At 42.6% G+C, this 20,464-nt stretch overlaps 1 protein-coding gene across 1 annotated transcript in view; it reads right to left on the minus strand.

Moving 5' to 3' along the window:
- Positions 1-760: 760 nt before the first annotated feature.
- RCL1 (RNA terminal phosphate cyclase like 1) overlaps positions 761-20,464 on the minus strand; it is a 64,699-nt gene continuing 44,995 nt past the window's right edge. Inside the window, exons 6-9 of the mRNA XM_055294323.2 lie at positions 20,139-20,264; positions 16,815-16,971; positions 11,907-12,010; positions 761-1,376 (exon numbers count right to left, since the gene is read on the minus strand). Of these exons, the coding sequence (XP_055150298.1) occupies positions 1,226-1,376; positions 11,907-12,010; positions 16,815-16,971; positions 20,139-20,264 (538 nt within the window). The 3' untranslated portion in view covers positions 761-1,225. The remainder of the gene's footprint in view (positions 1,377-11,906; positions 12,011-16,814; positions 16,972-20,138; positions 20,265-20,464) is intronic.

A 20,464-nucleotide genomic window follows, 5' to 3' on the forward strand; every position in this document is an offset into this window, starting at 1 on the left:
ATTAGTTGGCAGGTGAAATCTGCCATGGATTCTGGTATTCCTGCATATTCTTGCTGGGCAGGCTCTTACCTGGGTTCTTTCTCAAAACTGTGTTTGCAGGAGGTAGCCTTAAGGGATGAAGTAATGTCTGCACGTGAAACAACAGGCTTGCCATGAAAGAGGTGGAGTCCCCAAACATACAAGTTCTTTGGCTACGATGCAAACTTGTAACATGCATAGCATCTACCTGGGTCCCTCCATGTCCACCGTGAGACCTGCGGAACAGGGGAAACCAATATAAACATGAAGTTCATGCTGCTTGCTATGCTGAGTAAAGTTCTTTATCTCTGACGCAGGATCCTCATGTCTTCTGGTAGCATCAACAAAAAAGTAATAATCTAACTTATTAGCTTGCAAGGGTAAAATCCCAGACCCTGACTCTATTACACTTAGATCCTTAAATGAGGAGATTTAATGTCTTTACATTAAACATTTCAAAGGAACAAAACACCCTTTGTGAATTTTCTCATGGAGATAGCATTTACATCACAGAGCTATTGTGAAAATAAAGTAAGAATCTATAGCACACCTGGAATATAAAAAAACATCCCAATAACTTACTTGGACCCCTGCAGCCACCCACCCCTCACATATAAATACAATGAACCAGATGAAGATCAGTGTGTGTGTCCACGACAGCAATCCATTCAGAAGACGAAAGATAAATAGTCTAATATACCAATTTCTGACATTTGCTTAGCACTGCAGGACTCATGAAGAATTGCCACTCATATTATCTCATTTAATCCCTACAACAAAAACCGAGGCTCAAGGAGGTGAGTCCTTGCAGAAAGAACAGTAACAGACTCCACAGGTTTGGAAAACAGCCATATGACAGAGGGCCAAGGAAGCCTATGATAGTAGGCTGAGGAAGCACAGCTGAACTGCAGCTATGAGACTGTTCTAGCAGCACGACTGTGGCCTGAAGGCACATTCTTCCTCCAGGTAAGGCAAGGGAGATCTCATGGTGATTGGGCCCTTCCTGGGCAATGGCAATGCCACTGGAGAAACAGCTGGAAACCACATGCTACAGAGATGTCTTTTATTTGTATTTGATATTTCTTCACAGAAAATTAAGCAAGTGGCTATCCTGTCCTGGATTAATCCATTTGGACTTGGTCCCATTGGTGTCCGTGGCAGCTTCTGCTTTGTCTGTAGGCACTGGGGCCTTATCTTGTGATGGTTATCACTTGAGGGTCTTGCTAAGGTTGGAGAAACCAATGCCAACACAGGTCATCAGCACTTTATCCCCGCCCTTGAGTTCTTCACCACATGGCCTGGTTTCAATTTTAAACATAATCTGGAAAAAGCTCTTCAAATGCCGCAAAAATTCTATCCTAAAAAGGAAAAAAATAAATAAATAAAAAGAAATTCATTTAAAAAAAATTATCCTCTACCACCTAGAATCCAAGGTTTTAATTTCCCAGACCTAGAGGGCTGAAGTGAAGACCTTCTCATCAAACCTGATTAAAGAGTACTTCCTTTCAGTCAGCCAGTTTCCAAAGAAGATTTAGATAGTTTGCAGAGACACACACAATACAGCAAGATAAATTAAACTGGGGGGAAAAAAGGTTAGAAGTTAGTACATGACCCATAAGTCATTTAGTTCAGACCTAGCAGAAAATGGACACAAATACGGTGATGACTTTTTTTTTTTTTTTTTTTTTTAAGAGATGGGGTCTCACTATGTTGCCCAAGCTGGCCTCAAGCTCCTGGGCTCAAGCAATCCTCCACCTCAGCCTCCTGAGTACCTGGGACTACAGGTGTCCCAACGTACCTGGCTTAGGCAATGATTTTTGAGTGGCCTATACAAGGACAGAAACACCTATTTCCCTGATTCACAGCACCATGACATTCAAAACAAGCACAATGAGTACTGATGCTGAAATAGACAAGTCTCTCCCTTCATTCTCCAATAATACCCTTGCATTTGCTTAATATTTATCAAGTGCCTACTGCATGCTAGGCACTGTTCTTGGTGCTGGGAATATTGCACTCAAATGAAAAAAATAAATAAATAAAAATCCTTCCCTCATGAGGATTTCAATCTAGTGGTATAGATAGAGACAAGACAAATTAATTAATCATTCCTGAAAAATGCTATGTAATGTAAACAAAGCAAACAATGCAGATGGGGAAGAGCTGTGGATACCACAGTATTTGTTCGTATTTGGCAGAAGGCAATATTAAATAAGGTGGCCGGGGAAGTGTGCACAGTAAACACGACAAGGACAATGGCATCACAGGGCGATGGCATCACTCCAAGAGTACCCTGGGAAGAGCAATTCTGTGGAGGAACCGCAGTGCATGTACACAGGCTTCTAATGGTCTCGCCTGGCAGACCTAGCAATACCCCAGCTAGCCTGACCATAAGACTCACCTGAACAGTTCATTAAATACACAGGTTCCTGAAGGTTGTGGTGAACTTGCAACTGGTAGGAAGTGTACATGTGGAAGAGCCCAGAATCATAGGCCATACACAAAGCTGATCCCTCCCTACCCACCACCAGACCCTGTGCTCCCCAGTTCGTAGAGGCCAGAAATCTGTGTTGTTAACAAGAATCCCTGGCAAGTCTCACTGAGCAAGGTTAGGGAACACTGGCTTAGTGAAGAATGATGGCTTGCACACCTACAGTGAAGTATTACAAAAACTTCGCACTGTACTGTCTTCCAGTCAAACCAGCCAAACTCCCCACTCTGGCCAGATGGTTCTCAATCTCTACCGCACATGGAATAATCTAAGGAGCTTTAAAAACACTGATGCTAAACACATAGATCAATGGAAGAGAATTGAGAGTCAAGAACTAAACCACACAGTTATGGTTAATTTCCTCAATGAGGAAAGCATAATCAATTCAACAAATGATGATGGAACACTGGATATCCACAGGTGAAAGAATGAAGTTGGGCCCCTTCCTCACATCACACACAAAACTTAAGCCAAAAGAGATCAAAGTCATAGCTGTAAGAGCTAAAACTATAAAGTTCACTAAATAAAATACAGGAGTAAATATTCATTATCTTGGGCTAGGCAACAGTTTCTTAACCATTTCTTAAATACAACACCAAAAGGATGGCAATAGGAGACAAAATAAATAAACTCAACTTCATCAAAATTAAAATACTTTGTGCATCAAAGCATACCATCAAGAAAGTAAAAAGACAATCTGCAGGATTGGAGAAAAGATCTGCAAGTCGTCTATCTGATAAAGGTCAGGTATCTCGACTATATAAACAACTCAATAATAAAAACACAACCTAATTAAATGATGGGAGAGTACAGGCATGGTACCTCATACCTGTAATCCCAACACTTTGGGAGGCCAAGGTAGGCAAATCACTTGGGGCCTGGAATTCCAGACCAGTCTATTATGACCCCCATCTCTACAAAAAATTGTTTTAAAATTAGCCAGGCATGATGGCAGGAGCCTGTAGTCCTAGCTACTCGAGCTATGATTGCACCACTGCACTCCCACCTGGGCAACAGAGTGAGACTCACTAAAAAAAGAAAAAAAAAAAGATGGGAGAGCTAAATGGACATTTCCTCACAAATATCCAATAAGCACATAAAAAGATGCTCAACATCATTGGTTATTAGGGAAGTGAAAATCAAAACCACTATGAAATACCACTTCATATCCAATAGGATGGCTACAATAAAAAGACATACAATAACTAAAGTGTGGGTGAGGAGGCAGAACCACTAGAACCCTCATATACCGCTGGTGGGAATGTAAAACGGTACCGCCACTGTGGAAAACAATCTGGCAGTTCCTCAAAATGTTAACCAGGGAGTTACCAAAGGATACGGTAATTCTACTCTTAGGAATATACACAAGAGAAATAAAAACATACACCCACACAAAAACTCGCATGCAAATGTTCATAATGGCATTATTCATAAGAGTCAAAACGTAGAAGTAACCCAAATGTCTACCAACTGATGAATGCATAAAACGTGGTATATCCATTCAATGGAAGATTTTTTTTTTCTGCCATAAAAAAGAAATGAAGTACTGATATATGCTACATCGATGAACCCTGAAAACATTATGCTAAGTGAAAGAATCCAGTCACAAAGGACCACATGGCGTATGATTCTATCTACAGAATATGAAAAAGCCACAACAGGCAAATCTGTCACAGAGGCAGAAAGGAGACTTGTGGTTGCCTGGGGCTGGGGAGAGTGGGAAGAATGGGAGGGACTGTGAGCTGGCACAGGGTTTCTTTCTGGGCGTAGTAAAAATGTTCTAAAATTAGATTGTAGCTATGGTTACACAAGTCTGTGAATACACTAAAAAACATTTAAACTGTGTACTTAAAATGGGTAAATTGTGTCGTATGTGAATTGGTTCTCAATAAAGTTTTTTAAAATAAAGAAATCAATACATATTTGCCATGTTATGAAACAACTGATCCTGGTTCTCACCCCTACTCGGTGTATACTAAACTACATATAAAGCCTGCCTTGATGAACGTCCCTCCCATCCGCATCCCTCTGTGCTAAGAGAACAGATCTAGTCAGAGCGAGGAAACAGCTAGACGGAGAAAAGGGGGCCTGAACAATTCCTGACCCTGTGGCTGAAGTGACCAGTGCATCAGGGGCTAAGAGATGAAACATTAACAACCCCAAGAGCAGGAGTTCTCGTCAGTGCTGGATGCTCATGGAAAAATCTCCCAATTCCTTTCTTTCCTTCCACCTAGGAATCTGCAACTTCATCTCAACCTTTAAAATAACATCCCATATGTCGACTTTTCTATGAAGCCTTTTGTAGCCCATAAACCCTATCCCAAACGATCCTTCCCACCCCTCCAAGTTTCCATAGCATTCTCTGCTCATGGTGCCTAATTAAATGCTTATGTATAACTGTCCCCTTCCCCCTCATTAAATTATTTAAGTACCCCAAGGGCAATGCTCTTTTCCAACACTGAACCCGTTATCCAAACAAGGTACTGTATAAGGTTCTCAGTAAACAGGCACTGAATAGAATTTCGCCTCAGTAAAGAGGTTCTTCTCTATCACTGAACCCGTTATTCAAACAAGGCACTGTAACGGTTCTCAGTAAAGAGGGACTGGATAGAATTTAGGAGTTGGGGTAATTTTGAGAAAAAAATTTCAACATTCTTGGCAATTAAGGGAAGTCAGCTTTTCCTGCTGGCTTTCCTGTCTTACCAATTAAATTTCTGTTGTTGTTGTTGCTTTCTATCCATCCCACCATCTCCCCCATCCTGTCCTAGGGAAAAAAGAAACACATCAAACCACAGATAAACAGTCCACATCTGTGGGCAAAGCTTCCAGCTGGCGGCAACCCGGAAAAAGCCAGCCATCTCACCCGCTCATCTGCATCTGAAGGAGAAAACAGATTGGTCCCTCCTTTGCTGCTGCCTCAAACTAACACAGGCCTGGGGCATGCTCTGCTCCCAGCATCTCACCCAGCCTACTTCACTCTGAATCGCTCAACTGTGCTTGAAAAACCAGACACCCTCCTCAGCTGGCAGAATTTCTACGGGGCCTCAGCTTGCTTCTGATCTCTTGGAGAAGGATGGGAGGAACACAGGCTCGAGTGTGCAGGCCTGTGTATTTGCAAGTTTGGGGTATTTGTAGCCTTTGGAACAGTTAGAAAAAGCAAAGTTAGTTCCACTTTTTACATAATGTTCTGCCAACCCCTCAGCCTATCCAAGGAAGACTGTGTAAGAGACTGGATTAAGGTACATTTCAGAATCTTTCCCCCACCTCTAGCCCCATTCTCCCTATGACTCTGGTAGCTGGGATATTGAAGAGCAAAAATGCTCAGAACCTGAGAAATAACCACAGACAATATTAAATCCCAGCAAACAGCCTCCTTAAGAAAATGAAAAGCAAATGAAGAGTAAGCTCGTCCTGTATCTACATGCATTTGAACAAAGTCTCGTCCAGTGCCGATCCACATCCTTCTCCACAGCCTAACGGCTCTCCACAGCTGCAGCTGCACTGAGGCACTGCCTCTTGAATTCACATTTCCCTGCCCCTCTCTTCCACAGCACTACACTGGAGATTCACACTTCCTAGACACAACCACACAGCCACACAGCCAGGGCAAAGAGAGACCCACCGCTCACTGAGAGCAGCTCTGCCCCTCAATGAGTAACCACCCACACAGCGCAAATAGCAGCTTTTCAGAAGAACCGCTCTAGGCAGTAGGAGCTCTATGCAACTCCTGTGTAAAGGATTTTAACACCTGACATAGAGAATGATTATCTGCAGTGAGGCTTTTTTTTTTCCCCAGGACAAAATGATTTTCAGAAAAAAAAGCAACTTACTTTTCTAGGAAAGCCTCTAGTCCATCTGACAAGCAGGTTTCAGAGAATTCTGGAGCACAGAGATAACTTTTCCTGTGTATTTTGTTTTTTTTTTTTTTTTGAGATGGAGTCTTGCTCTGTCACCCAGGCTGGGGTGCAATGGAGCGATCTCAACTAAATGCAACCTCCGCCTCCCGGGTTCAAGTGACTCTCCTGCCTCAGCCTCCCCAGTAGCTGGGATTAGAGGCATGTGCCACCACGCTCGGCTAATTTTGTATTTTTAGTAGAGACGGGGTTTCACCATGTTGGCCAGGCTGGTCTTGAACTCCTGACCTCGTGATCTACCCGCCTCGGCCTCCCAAAATGCTGGGATTACAGGTGTGAGCCACCACACTCGGCCTTCCTATGTATTTTCAAAAGGTGAGTTGTTCCCACTGCCACTGCTGGTCAACAGGAAAGGCCATGAGGCTTGTGGCCATGGGTCCGTTGAATCTCAACTGACCAGGATTTGACAGGCTGCCAGATCCCACCCTTAAACACAGCCCTTCCCACCAGACCCCTCTTTTGAAGCATGTGAGAGAATGGGGTGGGGGTAATCATGGGGTGAGCCCTCTCTGGCAGCTCCCACAGGCACAAACCACAACAGAGGGTCCTGCGTCCTGCTCCACTAAGCCACCTGGTTTCTATGCCACTGGATATGAGACAGAGCTGGGGGTACCTGCATCTCAGGTGTAAGGAGATGCTCTGGAAGTTAAGGGGAAAGATCTGGAGATAAGAAAAGGATCTCCTCAATGGAGTCCCTATAGTCATTACATGGCAGCTTTTAAATATACTGCTGATGCTTTTTCTGCTAATAGAGGCTTTTCCAAAGACCAGCTGACCTCTGCTCCAAATGAAATTACTACACTCAGTTACTGAGGCAGCAGGAAACAGAGAACTAGGCTAGCTGCACTGTCAGGAGATGGGGTCCCAGGCCCAGTTCAGACAGGATCTCACCATAAGCAGGTCAGTGACCTCTTTTTTATCTGAGAAGGAAGGCTATCACTTGCTTTTACCATACACCAAATATGTTCTGGAGCTCAAACATCAGGTGACAGTATTTAAACGCTTCACAAACCTAAGACACAGTGGTACTGTGCAAGCTCATGGAATGCAGTGAGGCCACTGACCCCAAGGAGAGGCAGGCTCGGCCGGCAGTACCCAGTTTCCCCACTGGTTTCCTCATTGGTAATTCAGAGGGCTGAGCTTTAGGCTGATTGGGCCAGGAAGCCCCATTCAGTTGGTGTTTAACAAGGACAGTGTCTTCTAGCTCCTCAGTACTTCCACAGTCATGGAAAAAGGTAATTAATTAAAGAAAAAAAAAAAAAGTCACGGTTTATTTTAGATTTCCAACTAAAGACAGAAAGAGATCATTTTACAGCAGAATTTGAAACGAGGACTTTGCTGAAAAGATCTGGCATGGCATCCTGCCTCAGGCAAGGTGCTTGGAGTCCAGTGATATGGATGGAATCCCAGCTCTTACATAAGAGCACAGTGGGTTGGCCGGGCGCGGTGGCTCACGCCTGTAATCCCAGCACTTTGGGAGGCCGAGGTGGGTGGATCACGAGGTCAGGAGATCAAGACCATCCTGGCTAACACAGTGAAACCCCCTCTCTATTAAAAATACAAAAAATTAGCCGAGCGTCATGGCGGGCGCCTGTAGTCCCAGCTACTTGGGAGGCTGAGGCAGGAGAATGGCATGAACCTGGGAGGCGGAGCTTGCAGTGAGCCGAGATCGCGCCACTGCACTCCAGCCTGGGCGACAGAGCAAGACTCCATCTCAAAAAAAAAAAAAAGCACAGTGGGTAAGGGAAGCAGTGACTGGAGGAGAATGCCCAGGTCTGAACCTCACTTACTGTCTGTGTGACCCTGGGCACGTAACTTGACCTCTCTGTGCCTCAATCCCACCACCTGTAAGATGGCGCACATGATAGTACTCGCCTTTTTTGCCCTCATAAAGTTACGATGAAAACCAAATAAGTTAATATCTGTGAGCGCTTAAAACAACATCTTGCACTCAGTGAACATGGTGTTTTTTAAATAAACATCTACCTTACAGAATTCTTAGGATCAATAAGATGTATGTAGTTTGCTCAGTAATGTGACTAGGAGAAGTCAGTCATAAAAATAATAACTAGAAATTAAAATTTTTTAATCCATAATTTAAAATTAATGGCTATAGATTTATAGGTAGCTGGGCAGACCACTTACAGATGACTTAAACCCTAAAATCACCCAAAGCAAGTTTACTAGGCCTCCTGGGGTTCAAAGTGACCTGACCGGGCTACTCTGGCCACACTGCCTATGGGGTAGTCCTATTCCTCAAGGAGCAGTTTAAAAAAAAAAAAAAGTGACCTGACCAAGGGACTGGACTGCAGCAGGGTGAAGGGGTGTCCAGGCAGGAACCACAGCACCCAGCACTGACAGCTCCTCAGGCACGTTGCCAGCAGCACTAAGCATCTGACTTAACCTAAGCTTCGTTCCATCTCCACAAGTCCAGGACTTCAGGACCATGCACCTTATCTACAAATGACACCAAGGCTCCAAGATGCTAAATACCATTTCCACAGTCTCCTGGTGGCACGTGGTAGAGCCTTAAGTCCAGATAGGCTGGACTCCAAGGCTTGTGCACTGGCAGAATGCAGAGAGCTCTGGTAACTGCAGTCTCATTCCACAAACAATTTCTGAAAGTGCTAATTAAGATGAATCTTAATTTTTGCTAATTTTCTTGCTGTTAATCCAAAAGTATAAATCCTCCCTCCCTAAACTGTAAAAGTAAGCTTGCTGAATGGAGGGTGCAACTACTGTCACTAACTGTAAGCCACCTAAAACTCAACCAATTTAACAGAAATACAAGCTTCATATACCAGTGATTATTCAATAATATTCTATTCTACTGAAAAAAAATCTCTTGGGCCTTTCTAAAAGAGTTTCACATTGGCCAGACTCGGTGGCTCACGCCTGTGATACCAGCACTTTGGGAGGCTGAGCCGGGTGGATCACGAGGTCAGGAGATCGAGACTATCTTGGCTAACACGGTGAAACCCCGTCTCTACTAAAAATACAAAAAATTGGCCAGGCGCTGTGGCGGGCGCCTGTAGTCCCAGCTACTCGGGAGGCTGAGGTAGGAGAATGGCGTGAACCCAGGAGGCAGAGCTTGCAGTGAGTGGAGATCGTGCCACTGCACTCTAGCCTAGGCGACAGAGCGAAACCCTGTCTCAAAAAAAAAAAAAAAAAAAAGAGTTTCACACATACAGACTTTCTCAAGTAGCACAGAAAACCACTAATAGCGACCCCAATGCCCTTTACACAGACATTTAAAAAGCTATTTTATACAAATGAAAACAGGTCCAAACTGCTGGAAGAAATGTTTTTTTTAAACCAAGGAATGTCTTTTTTCTGGTTTTCTTTAGAAATCTGAGGTTTCACAAAATAGGTTTCTATGACTTTAACTGCACATAAAAATAAATGTGTTAGTTTGGTCTCCAAAGCTCTTGAATCCATCTAGAATAAACTATTCCCCCACCATGATGGTCCTCACCGTGGATTTCATCCCTTTTTTATCCTCAACTGTACTCACAAATACAATGTTAACTTTGCCTGCTGCATCCTGCCTTTGCCCTTCATCTCTTTGTGCTACTGGAGCTGTCCACAGTGACTGGGGCAGAAAGAGTACTAAACAGATCCAGCTTTCTTGAAAACAGCCTCCCTTACCCGTCCTTATGCTAGCTTACCAAAAGAAAGGAGGCTTCCCTTTCCCACCCTGGCAGACCCCTCTGCACAAAGCTCTGGGAGGCAGGAGAATATCTCCAAGCCCCAGCCTCAAGATACATCATCTTACAATTTGTGCTACTCCTTTAAAGCTCCATTCAGAGCAGGACACTGTTTTCAAAGGAGAGGAAGTCATTTTATGCAAGTTTTCTGGAAGAAAAGACACTACAATTAATGCCTGGTGAGAAGATGTGTTGAAGAGGACACAGGAACTTTCAAAAATGTCCAATCACATCTTCAGCATCTCTGCAAAGCTTGAAAACATACAGGTCCTGGAGCCAAATTGAAAAATCTCCAAAAGCAAAAGAAAAAAAGTGTCAAGAAAAAAACATACATGTATTCCATTTTCACAGAATGTTCTGCCAAACCCCATGCCCCAGGACCACACACATTCAAGACAACACCCCATACCTCATACTGTGTGTGCAAGCAGGACTTCCCCAGGCCTGAAGCAAGGGCTAGGAAATGGCAGCTACGAGCCCAGCCATAAACTGGCAGGGCCACAGTGGTCACACAGCTGGCAGCCGCCTCCAGTGAGCTCTCTACAGGAAGCGAGTCTCTGTACCTAGGGTGCCATTCTCCCAGCCCTCATCTCCTCTCCAAGTACTTAACTACCAAGTCTATTTTAGCACTGTTTACTACTGATGTTACCATGCCATTTAGGATTACTCAATTTTAGGTATCCTGTCCTATGAAATACTTTTACACAAGCTATCAGGAGATAATGTGGTCCTCACCAGTTTCCTACTTCAGTCTTCCCTCTCTGCTAACAGAATGTATTCTCTTCCATTTTCCTGTTCTAAAAAAACCTCCCACCACCAATTTCAAAAAAAAAAAAAAAAAAAGCCTCCAAAAGAATTTATTTCAAGCTCCTGGTTTTCATGCCCCCAAAGCCATGGCCCAAGGCTGCATAGCCCCACCGCAGTCCTCACCCCTTTCTCAATGTGATGGCACCACCATTCTTCAGTTATCACAGTACTGTACCTTTCAGATATACAGCATCGGTACCATGATAACCGAAAAAGGACAGTTCAGTCTCATATCTACCTGAATATTCCCTGCTACCCAGCTCACCACCCTCAGATGGCCCATATGATGATCTCTAAGTATGCAAGCACGTGAAAACACACACACACAATGTCGGTACTCAAATGGGCTGTTTTCTGCAACCTCATTTACTATCAATAGGAAATGCTTCTTTCACAGTGTCATTTATAATTCAAGTCTTCTGACATCCTGTTCTTTTTGAAGAGGGCTTGCTTTTACACCACAGCAGTCAACTTATGCTAACATTCAATGGTCCAAACTCACTTCTACAATTCCCTACTAGTCCAGTAGCATTAATACAAACTCTGTCTTTTGTCATCTTTTCCAGTGAGCTCATACCCTATCATCTTAGACAAAAAGACTGTTTTCCCACAGCAAGTTAGACAGCTAAGGAAAAGAATGATTAAAAAAAACTAGTAACAAAATCCAAGCTACACCAAACCAGGAGTTTACCTCTAACCTGGAAACAAAATCTAAAGCACGAACAAAATAACTGCCCAACAGAGATCATGCAATTTCAGTTACGTGGGATTGAGGAAGGAAAGAAACACAAAAATCCTTGTATGTAAAAATACACACCAGGTTAAGAGTGACAACTGCTGGCTGATTTGAGGATAAATACAAGCAGGTGTTCATAGTGCAGGCTCTGTGCAGCACAACACCCTTTGTCATTTTGGGCAATAGGAAAATTAAACTGGACAGAATAACAAGGCTGAAAATGAATAACTTACGTGTAGGGAGAGAGAGGGCCTAGCAGGACTTTGGAAACATCCTGCTGTCCAAGGGTCATGAGTAGTAGCGCCAGGCTTTGGTTGGTCGAGTCTACGCATCCACCCTGTAAACACAAATTAATAATTGTACAAACCAGAGAATGGAAAGCCAACAAAAGAGAGGAGGAAAAAAAAAAACAGGAACATACACTCATAGTATCAAAATCCAAAGTTCAAGCAACAATAAAACAGAATACAGGTCTTGTAAGAGTAATCATTATATCAACTAACTGTAGAGGGTTAAACTAACAGTTAATTAGAGCAACTGTAATAGTTGAGACTATCAGAATGAGACTATCAGATTCAAATGTTCTTAAGTGAATCTAGTAAAAGAAATGAAACTTTCGCTTTGTAATTAAAGCAGCAGCGGGAGGACATCATCTTTATTGAGTATATGCAAAAAAAAAAAAATCTTAATCAGTTTTAGAAGATGTAGAGTTAATTCCAAGGGTCAGGTGGATGATGCTCATATTTATTTAATCTGTCAGAGAACAACACAGTCTATCTGACATGAAATGGCCTTTTCATGGCCTTACTTTTATATTTATTCAAATATATTCAGGAAACTACTCGCCACTCTATTAACTTCTCTCCTGTATCTCTTCCTGAGTTCCTTAAAACTGAAGGATTGTTAAGGTTAGATCCCTTCATTCTTATTACTTATGTATAAAATTATGCCTTCCACCCCCTTTTCTTTCCCCTTCTTCCAAATTAACAAGCAGAACAGACTTCTCTTCAAACACTTTCTCCTGAGGTACAACTGCTTAAGTTGCCTTTCTTCTTTTGTTTTTCATTTTCTCAGCCATTTTAGCTGTTTTGCTTCCACTAGACGCATACATAAGTATACAAACACGTGTTCTGATCATTCTTTCTGGAATAACTTTAAAACATATGGTACATAGTCAAAGAAGGATGACCTTGAATTTCTACATATTTTGCACAGGTCACAATTAGAACTCCAGTCTCTGACCAAGCCACGTTACTATCCAAGGCTAGACTGAACAGGGTAGGTGGCCAGCAGTGCTGCTGTTTATGTGGCTACAACTGCCCCTGCCTCCTTTTTAAGGCATGTAGGGTAGGAAATAAATCCATTTTCAGATGCAGACACTCTGAAATTCTCTGGCTGTCAGAAATCATTTAGTAGCCCTAATAATGGTGAAGGAAATAAGGATTGATCTTACTGCTAGCCTTTATGAAAATCTATTGCACGTCCCTAAACTATCTAAGTTAATAAAGGACAGGGAACAACATGTATATCACATAGCAAATTCTAGGACAAGGAGAGTTCCTTTTCCTTTTCTACCCAAAAAGAAAAACCTGACCCATGGAAAATATGATGACCAACAAAACTGTTTTACAGATCTTGCTCCCCCTTTCATAAGACAGCCTAAAATTAAAGTGTTCTCTTCAGTGTCTGCTTCCTGTCACTGTTGTTATTTCACCATTCACTGGACCAATATTTTAATGCAATAGATATGCTAAGGTCCCTGTACAGGACATCATGGAGGAAGTGGTAGGGGCTATCACCCTACCAATGCCAGGGTGGGTGGGGAGGTGTCACCTGCCAGATACCAGAGGCGGGCTTTAGGAGTCAGGACTACTTGAGCCAGCCCTTGAAGGATAGCAGGGTTTGGGGAGGAAGGAAGAACAGAATGATGGGGAAAAATAAAATGCCAGGGCCAGCAAGGAACGGCCAGGCGACCAGCCTGGAAGGCACCACTGCTGCCTGTGGAGAAGCACGTACAGCACAGAGAAGGTGGGTAGCCCAATTAAGGCAGGGCTTTCCGAAATTGGTTGAGAATTCTGACTTTGTCCCAGGAAAGTGAGAAGCCAGTGAAGGTCTCTGTGCACATGAGTGAAGAGATCAGATCAGTATTTTAGGGGATGATTTAGACTGAAAAGGATGTTAGGATTTGGAAAGAACTTCTCCGCTGGAAATGCAGAGAGCCAGTAGCCATAATCCAGTTGTGGAGTGGAGCAGGGAGGCAGGCAGTGATTAGAGCAGTGAAAAGGATGCAAAGAAAAGGCAGTTCCAGAAAGCCTGGGACAGAATCAAGAAGGCTTGGTAACCAATGAGGCATAAATGGAACAGGAGGGATTAGATCAGGGGCTTAAAACTTGATAAACAGCGCCTTCAAAAGGGATGGATTTTTTACCACTCATTCAATGCATGTCACATCACAACTCTACAGAAAGTTATTCAGAAAAACATGAAGTATTTCCATCCTTTTAATAATTTAAGATCACAGACACACAAAGAAGTTTTCTGAATAACTAAAAGAAAATGAAAAAGACTTGGTCCAGGCACAATGGAAGACTGAAAGTAGATCTCAACTAAAGAAAAAAAATTGCCAGGCACGGTGGCTCACGCCTGTAATCCCAGCACTTTGGGAGGCCGAGGTGGGTGGAACACCTGAGGTCAGGAGTTCGAGACCAGCCTGACCAACATGGAGAAACCCTGTCTCTACTAAAAATACAAAATTAGCTGGGCGTGGTGGTGCATGCCTCTAGCTACGCGGGAGGCTAAGGCAGGAGGATCACTTGTACCCAGGAGGTGGAAGCTGCAGTGAGCCAAGATCGCATCACTGCACTCCAGCCTGGGAAAGAGAGTGAGACCCTGTCTCAAAAAAAAAAAAAAAAAAGAAACTAAAAATAAAAATAAAAATATTAAAGAACTGAATTTAAACTGTGTGTTTTTCCTTTTGTGGACTGGTAGGTGCTTTCACCCTGAGGCTTATAACCTGCTATTTATAGGGATATAAACCCCACACTCTAGCTGTGCCCATAGGCTCCTACTAGACTACTGTATAATGTGATGCTTCTAATTCTCCCAAGGTCTATTAGAAAGAGATGGAAGTGTCCCCGTAGTTAGAGAGCGGGCCACTACAGGACCAGCCACTGCCAGACACTATAAGACCAGGAAAAGAAATCCTGCACAAGAGACCCAGGGAAACACATCACATGCACTGTTTCCTGCCCCCCTACAAATAAGTAGACCACAAACCTCGTGAATTAAGTAACTGGCAGGGCAACCTCTTGATCATCTATCCCAAACTTTTAGTTACTACTCATTTTTCACAAAATTATTAAATTTAGCATAAAAAATTAAACTGATTTAGCACCAAAAAATCTGAGGCCAGATCGTGACTGCACAACACTTCTCAAAGAATACCTCCTCCTTCAGGAAGATTTCATCTCCTCCTTCTACTATTTCCCAGGCGAATGCCGAGTAGAAGGGCTGGAGCTACTCTCCTGAAAATAAAACTATAGGTCCACTGTCTTCCATTTTTAATTAAATAGAGCCATTTAGGACCTGGAAATTTTAATTAATTCTGAAACAGCTCATTCTCACGTGTTCCATCTTGGACCAATGAGACATTTTCAAGAACAGTGACTTGGATCAAGGGAGTAGACTATAAATATACACTGTTTTCCACTGTGAGGCGGGTCTGAGGATCAATATCTATGGATATTCAGGCTTTACCCGACCATCCTGATTAATAAACTAAACCAGTGGCAAAAGGAAGAATTAAAAGAAAAACTAAATTGCCACTTTACCTGTTTTACTGATTTTATTTAACTTGGCTCAGATGTGATTTTTGCTACCTTAAACGGGAAAACTTACTTGGAGACGAGAGAGATGCCTGACAACTGAGAAGAAATACACAGAACAATACAAAGCCAGAAGTCTCTTCAGCTCCTCAGGGGAAGAAGAGAGACGATTTACAAACATTATACACCATCCAACAGCAAATCACCTAGCGTATAGTTCTTGCTGATGCTCAGTTCAAGAATCTGGGACCTAACACACAGAGCAGAGAAATGACCACCCTTCAGAGCCTTTCCTGGACTGTGCATTTCAGAGAAAAGGTTTCGCCTTCCTGATGTGGGACCAAGGCAAAGGACAGTGCAGACTAACAGAAATCTTGGACCAAGATTTGTGACCCTCTTCTAACCAAGTATAGGGGATCTCAGGGAATGTATGTTTTAGGCAACTGTATCTTATTCTTTCTGCCATCATCTTTCCTAATATCTCCCTTACTTTAGGTCATGTCACCTATTTTGAGGAAACAGTAAAAGTGTGTGCATGAATATGTGCCCGCTGCAACGAAACGATCAACAGAGAAACACTGTGGCAACTGAGAGGGCAGATTGGTCTGAGCTGTGTCCCACCAGCAGAGCCGCAGAAGCAAAATGACAACCGGTTGAGTCTGTCTTCAACACCAGTTTGCCCCTTCTCTGTTCCATGCTGTTAGGTTTTCCAAAGCTTCTGCTATGCTGTGCCGCAGGCCTGCCTTCCCTAGTTATTTTGTGGGTTTGTTTTTTTTTTTTTTAATTTTTTTCTTCTTTTTTGATACTTATCTGTTAACTGAGATTCTGTGCTCTAGAATGCATTGCAAAATCCAGCCTGTTGCTATTGTTTTATATAAGAATCAACTGTCACACACAAATCCATATTTCTAGCTTCTCTTGAAACATCTAAAAAGAGTGGGTCTACCTTCCCACATGGCAGCAATCGGCGAGTGCCAGGATGGTACTCTCTTTGGTTAGGGCAGTGTGTCAGCCACCACCTTACCTTACCTGCTTCCTTTTTTTAACCTTCCCTTTCCTTTATGACTGTTCAGTTCTTTCCTTGGCTCACTGTTAAAACTTACCTGCCCTGTGTCTCAATCCAGTGGAGCTAGATCTCTGCTCACTGACTAGTTCAACTAATCAATTAAACTAGTTAATGCTGAACTGCTTAATGCATAGGAAGAGGTTATCTCTTGGCTTGAGCCCTTGGAAGAGGATGAAAGCTGCCAAGACATGAGAATGAGAAAACAAACTGCCTCCTGGCCACTCCTCTATCAGAGGAAGCTGTGCACATACCCTGTAGATTTCCTCCAGCAGAAGCCGGGCACAGTTCCTGCCAAGGTCCTCCGGAAGTACTGCTGCTCCCTGGCCCTGGGGGTTGGAGGCCAGCTCAGCACTGAGGAAGGTGCCACTGGTGGTCTCAGCAACCAGTGACAACCCAAAGCCCGGAGACCTGGAGATACAAAGGCACAAACACTGAGTAGGGTTAACCAAGTGAGGTTTCCACTCACCAGCAAACAGAAAGAGAAGACAAACATTTTTTTTGACGGCACTGTGTTCAAAGGCTTCTTTCTGGCTGCATTAACCTCATAGAGTTGCTACTAGTTTACTAGCTGACCAGAAAAGAAAATCAGTCCAAAAACAAGCATCTCTCCACAAAATTTTAAGATTTGACAGCTCAATTCTACTTTCCCAATGCCTGTTAAGTAGACACATCATCAGGAAAGGCGTGGCAGCCTTCCCAGCAGTACAATCCATATGCAACCACAACACAGATCTGCCCCCTTTAACAAACTCAACACACACTCACACAATACTTTCTATGTGTCTGGCAGGAGACTAGCCAAAATACTTGTTTCACTAAAACTATGTATAAAATTAATGATGTTTCAAATGCACTATATGAGCTCACTATGTGGAAGAACTATATTAGTCGGTCCTTAGATTCTTAAGGAAAAAAAAATTTGCTTGTCTATGCAGTCAAAGGTTAACAACACCTGCCAAGGAAAGGGGGTGCAGTGAGTTACCCATTTCATCAAAGGTTCTGGGAGGCACTCTGAGTTATGCTTAACAACCTAACACTATGCTATCCACCTATCATCGTGGGATACCTAGAGAATTTTAGCATAATCCCAAGTTGACTTTGAGTCACCTGACGAGCAGGAGTGAGAGGGTGTCCAGCAGTGGCTGCAGGCAGTGGCATACAAAAGTGAACAGTAGAAGATGAACGGGAGAGAAAGCAAGAAGACAAGGTGCCACTGCACCTTTACCCCATTTACCTGCATTTCCCAAGAACTTCCATCTGTGTGAGTTTTCTGAGGTGTATTTGTCATTACAATCTACTTTATATTTAATCAGGATTATTCCATTTAACACAATTTAAGTAACTTTAGAAAAGACAAAGAACATATATTAAGTTCTACGTAAATAACTCTAATTTTTCTTCCCAACTTGTGGGAAATACGTGTTATCAGGCCTATTTCAAGTTAGGCTGACCAAGCTGCTGGTCATCAGGTGACCTCATTAGAGATCTGCACTGGTATAGCGTGCGAAGGCCAGCCTCCACAGCTTTCCTTGGTAAAGGACCCAATCGAGAAAAAAAATAATTACTGTGAGAGTTAAAATGGGACCACACTGGACTGATGTGCATTCTGGCCAAAGCGCTGACACAGGCCACCAAGAATTGCTGTCCCCTAAGGTTCTAGGCCATGGCCACAACATAAACTCTTACATCTGAACAAGCCTGACATACTGGATACTTCACTGAATCAGAAGAGAGAAATACCCATCCATGACTTTATAATTTTAATAACGGAGAAGGAAGAGCACTTTTAGTCATCTGTAACTAGAGATTTAAAAAAACCAAACACAAATTTAAATCCCACATTGATTTTACATGTAATTTTTAAAATGGAGCTTGGAGTTGATGGCCCACAGTCTACATCATGTCCATGTCTTGATCTACGCGTAAGGCTTCTACTCACCATCAGTAAGTATGGACTTGACCACACTCTAGGGTCAGCTGAGTCAGTGGTATTACAAAAAGCCACACTATAAGCTGGTGGCAGGATGGCTGTCAGGCCTGCTCTGCTTCATTCCAGGACACTTTCTGATAAAGTGAGAGGCAAAGCAGAGAAGGGACTATCGAGATGAAGCCATTTAGACAGCTTCTGCTGCTATCTGTCCTCCCCCATCCCTCAGAAATCCCCTTTCTCCAGATAATAGCTGACACGTAATTCCAGACCTGTGGCCAACAAGGGAGAGTAAGGGAAAGAAGAGCATCAGGAGCTACCATTTCTGTAGGACCTACTATGTGGCAAGCAAGGTATTAATGGCTTATATATGTGATCTTTACAATAACCCCAAAACGTAGGCATCATCACCCTCAATGTATAAATGAGGAAAATACTGTTGTTACTAGAATATAAACCAAAGGTTTAGGAACATCATTGACTTTTCCAAGCCGGAAAGGCCAGCTTTGCCCACAAATCCTTTCCCAACCCCAGCGTCTGACGCCACCAGCTTTGTTGCTCTGGACTATGAGCCTCCACTGTATTTCTAAAACCACCTTCATCTTTCCATTGGGCCTTATAAAGGTCAAAGGTTGTATAAAACACTCACCCCCCCCTCCTTTACTCTCTTGCCCTCTTTTTGCTGAAATTAAAAGAAACCACAGGTGAAACACCTGTGGAAAAGAATCAGCTGTGGTATCACTTAAGAAGAAGTTGACTTCTTAACCTACAACAGTTAACCCCAGACTCTAATATTCTTATTTTTAGGAGACACAACCTGCAAGCCTCAGATTTGAAGAGAAATGATGCCATCATTCACACTGAAATGATGCAGTAAAAAACAAAAACAAAACCCACAAACAAGCAAAGCAAATTTGGCAAAATATTTATTGTTAACTATAGGCAGCAGGAGTATATCTCCATGTTCACTGTACTATTCTTTGATCTTTTCTGTAGGTTTAACATTTTCCTACTTCAAGAAAGTGGCTTTAATTGCTTCTCTAACTTCCTAGTTGCTAAATACACAAGCAAAGCCTGAAACAGGCATCTTCATTACATAGAGCATTTCTTAAGAACTTATTTGCCTTATTTAGAATTTTTTTCTAATTTGTAAAATTTTTATTTTTTAGCAAAGCAAAAGCTTTCACTAAACCAAATTCAAATCTGCAATAACAACTTTCTCTGGATGTAAATATGTTGTTTCCACTGATGAAGAGAGACGTTGACTTACACTTAGATAACAAAAGATTTTAACCCTATACTGTTATTTAATCAGGGTGGAAGAACCTGTTCACTTTAGTTTTTTTGTTGGAACAGAGTGCAGATGGAATTTAAAGCTTAAAGCACTGTGTATTAATAGATAAAGGTTTTAATTCTCCAAGGCTAGGAACCAGACCCTTAGCTTCCAGCTCTAGCCACTGGGATGCTTTCCATGTGACAGACACTCAAGAAATGCCTCTTGGTGACAACGGCAAGAAGTCAGAAGGAAATTAATTCTGAAATTGTTCTTCCTCTGGCTGCACAACCTCAGAGCTGGCAGTTTTAACTTCAACTAGAACAGGCATGTGAAAAAGCTGCAGAAACAGACTTCAAAAATACAGATACTTACTTCCCAGAGTTGACTCCTTTCATGTGATCTGTGTAAATATAGATATCAGGTATGAACTTGTTGAGGATGCTCCTTGCAGAATCCACAATCCGGTTTGCCATCTGAGGTGACACACGTACAGAGTACCTGCAGCTTGGAGTTAAGGATGTCATTCTGCTTCAACTTCAGGACAGAGAAAAATAAGTTATAAAGCTGGCAAGTATTTGTGGAACTGTAGTTACAAACTGGGACTTCCAAGTCTATTGTTTTCCAACTGAATTTACTGAATTAGTAGCATAATTAATTTCTTTTCATTATTATAAAAGGTCACGGCGAAAACATCCAAA

This window comes from Symphalangus syndactylus, chromosome 9 (genome assembly GCF_028878055.3).
Source record: "Symphalangus syndactylus isolate Jambi chromosome 9, NHGRI_mSymSyn1-v2.1_pri, whole genome shotgun sequence".
NCBI classification, from domain to species: domain Eukaryota; kingdom Metazoa; phylum Chordata; class Mammalia; order Primates; family Hylobatidae; genus Symphalangus; species Symphalangus syndactylus.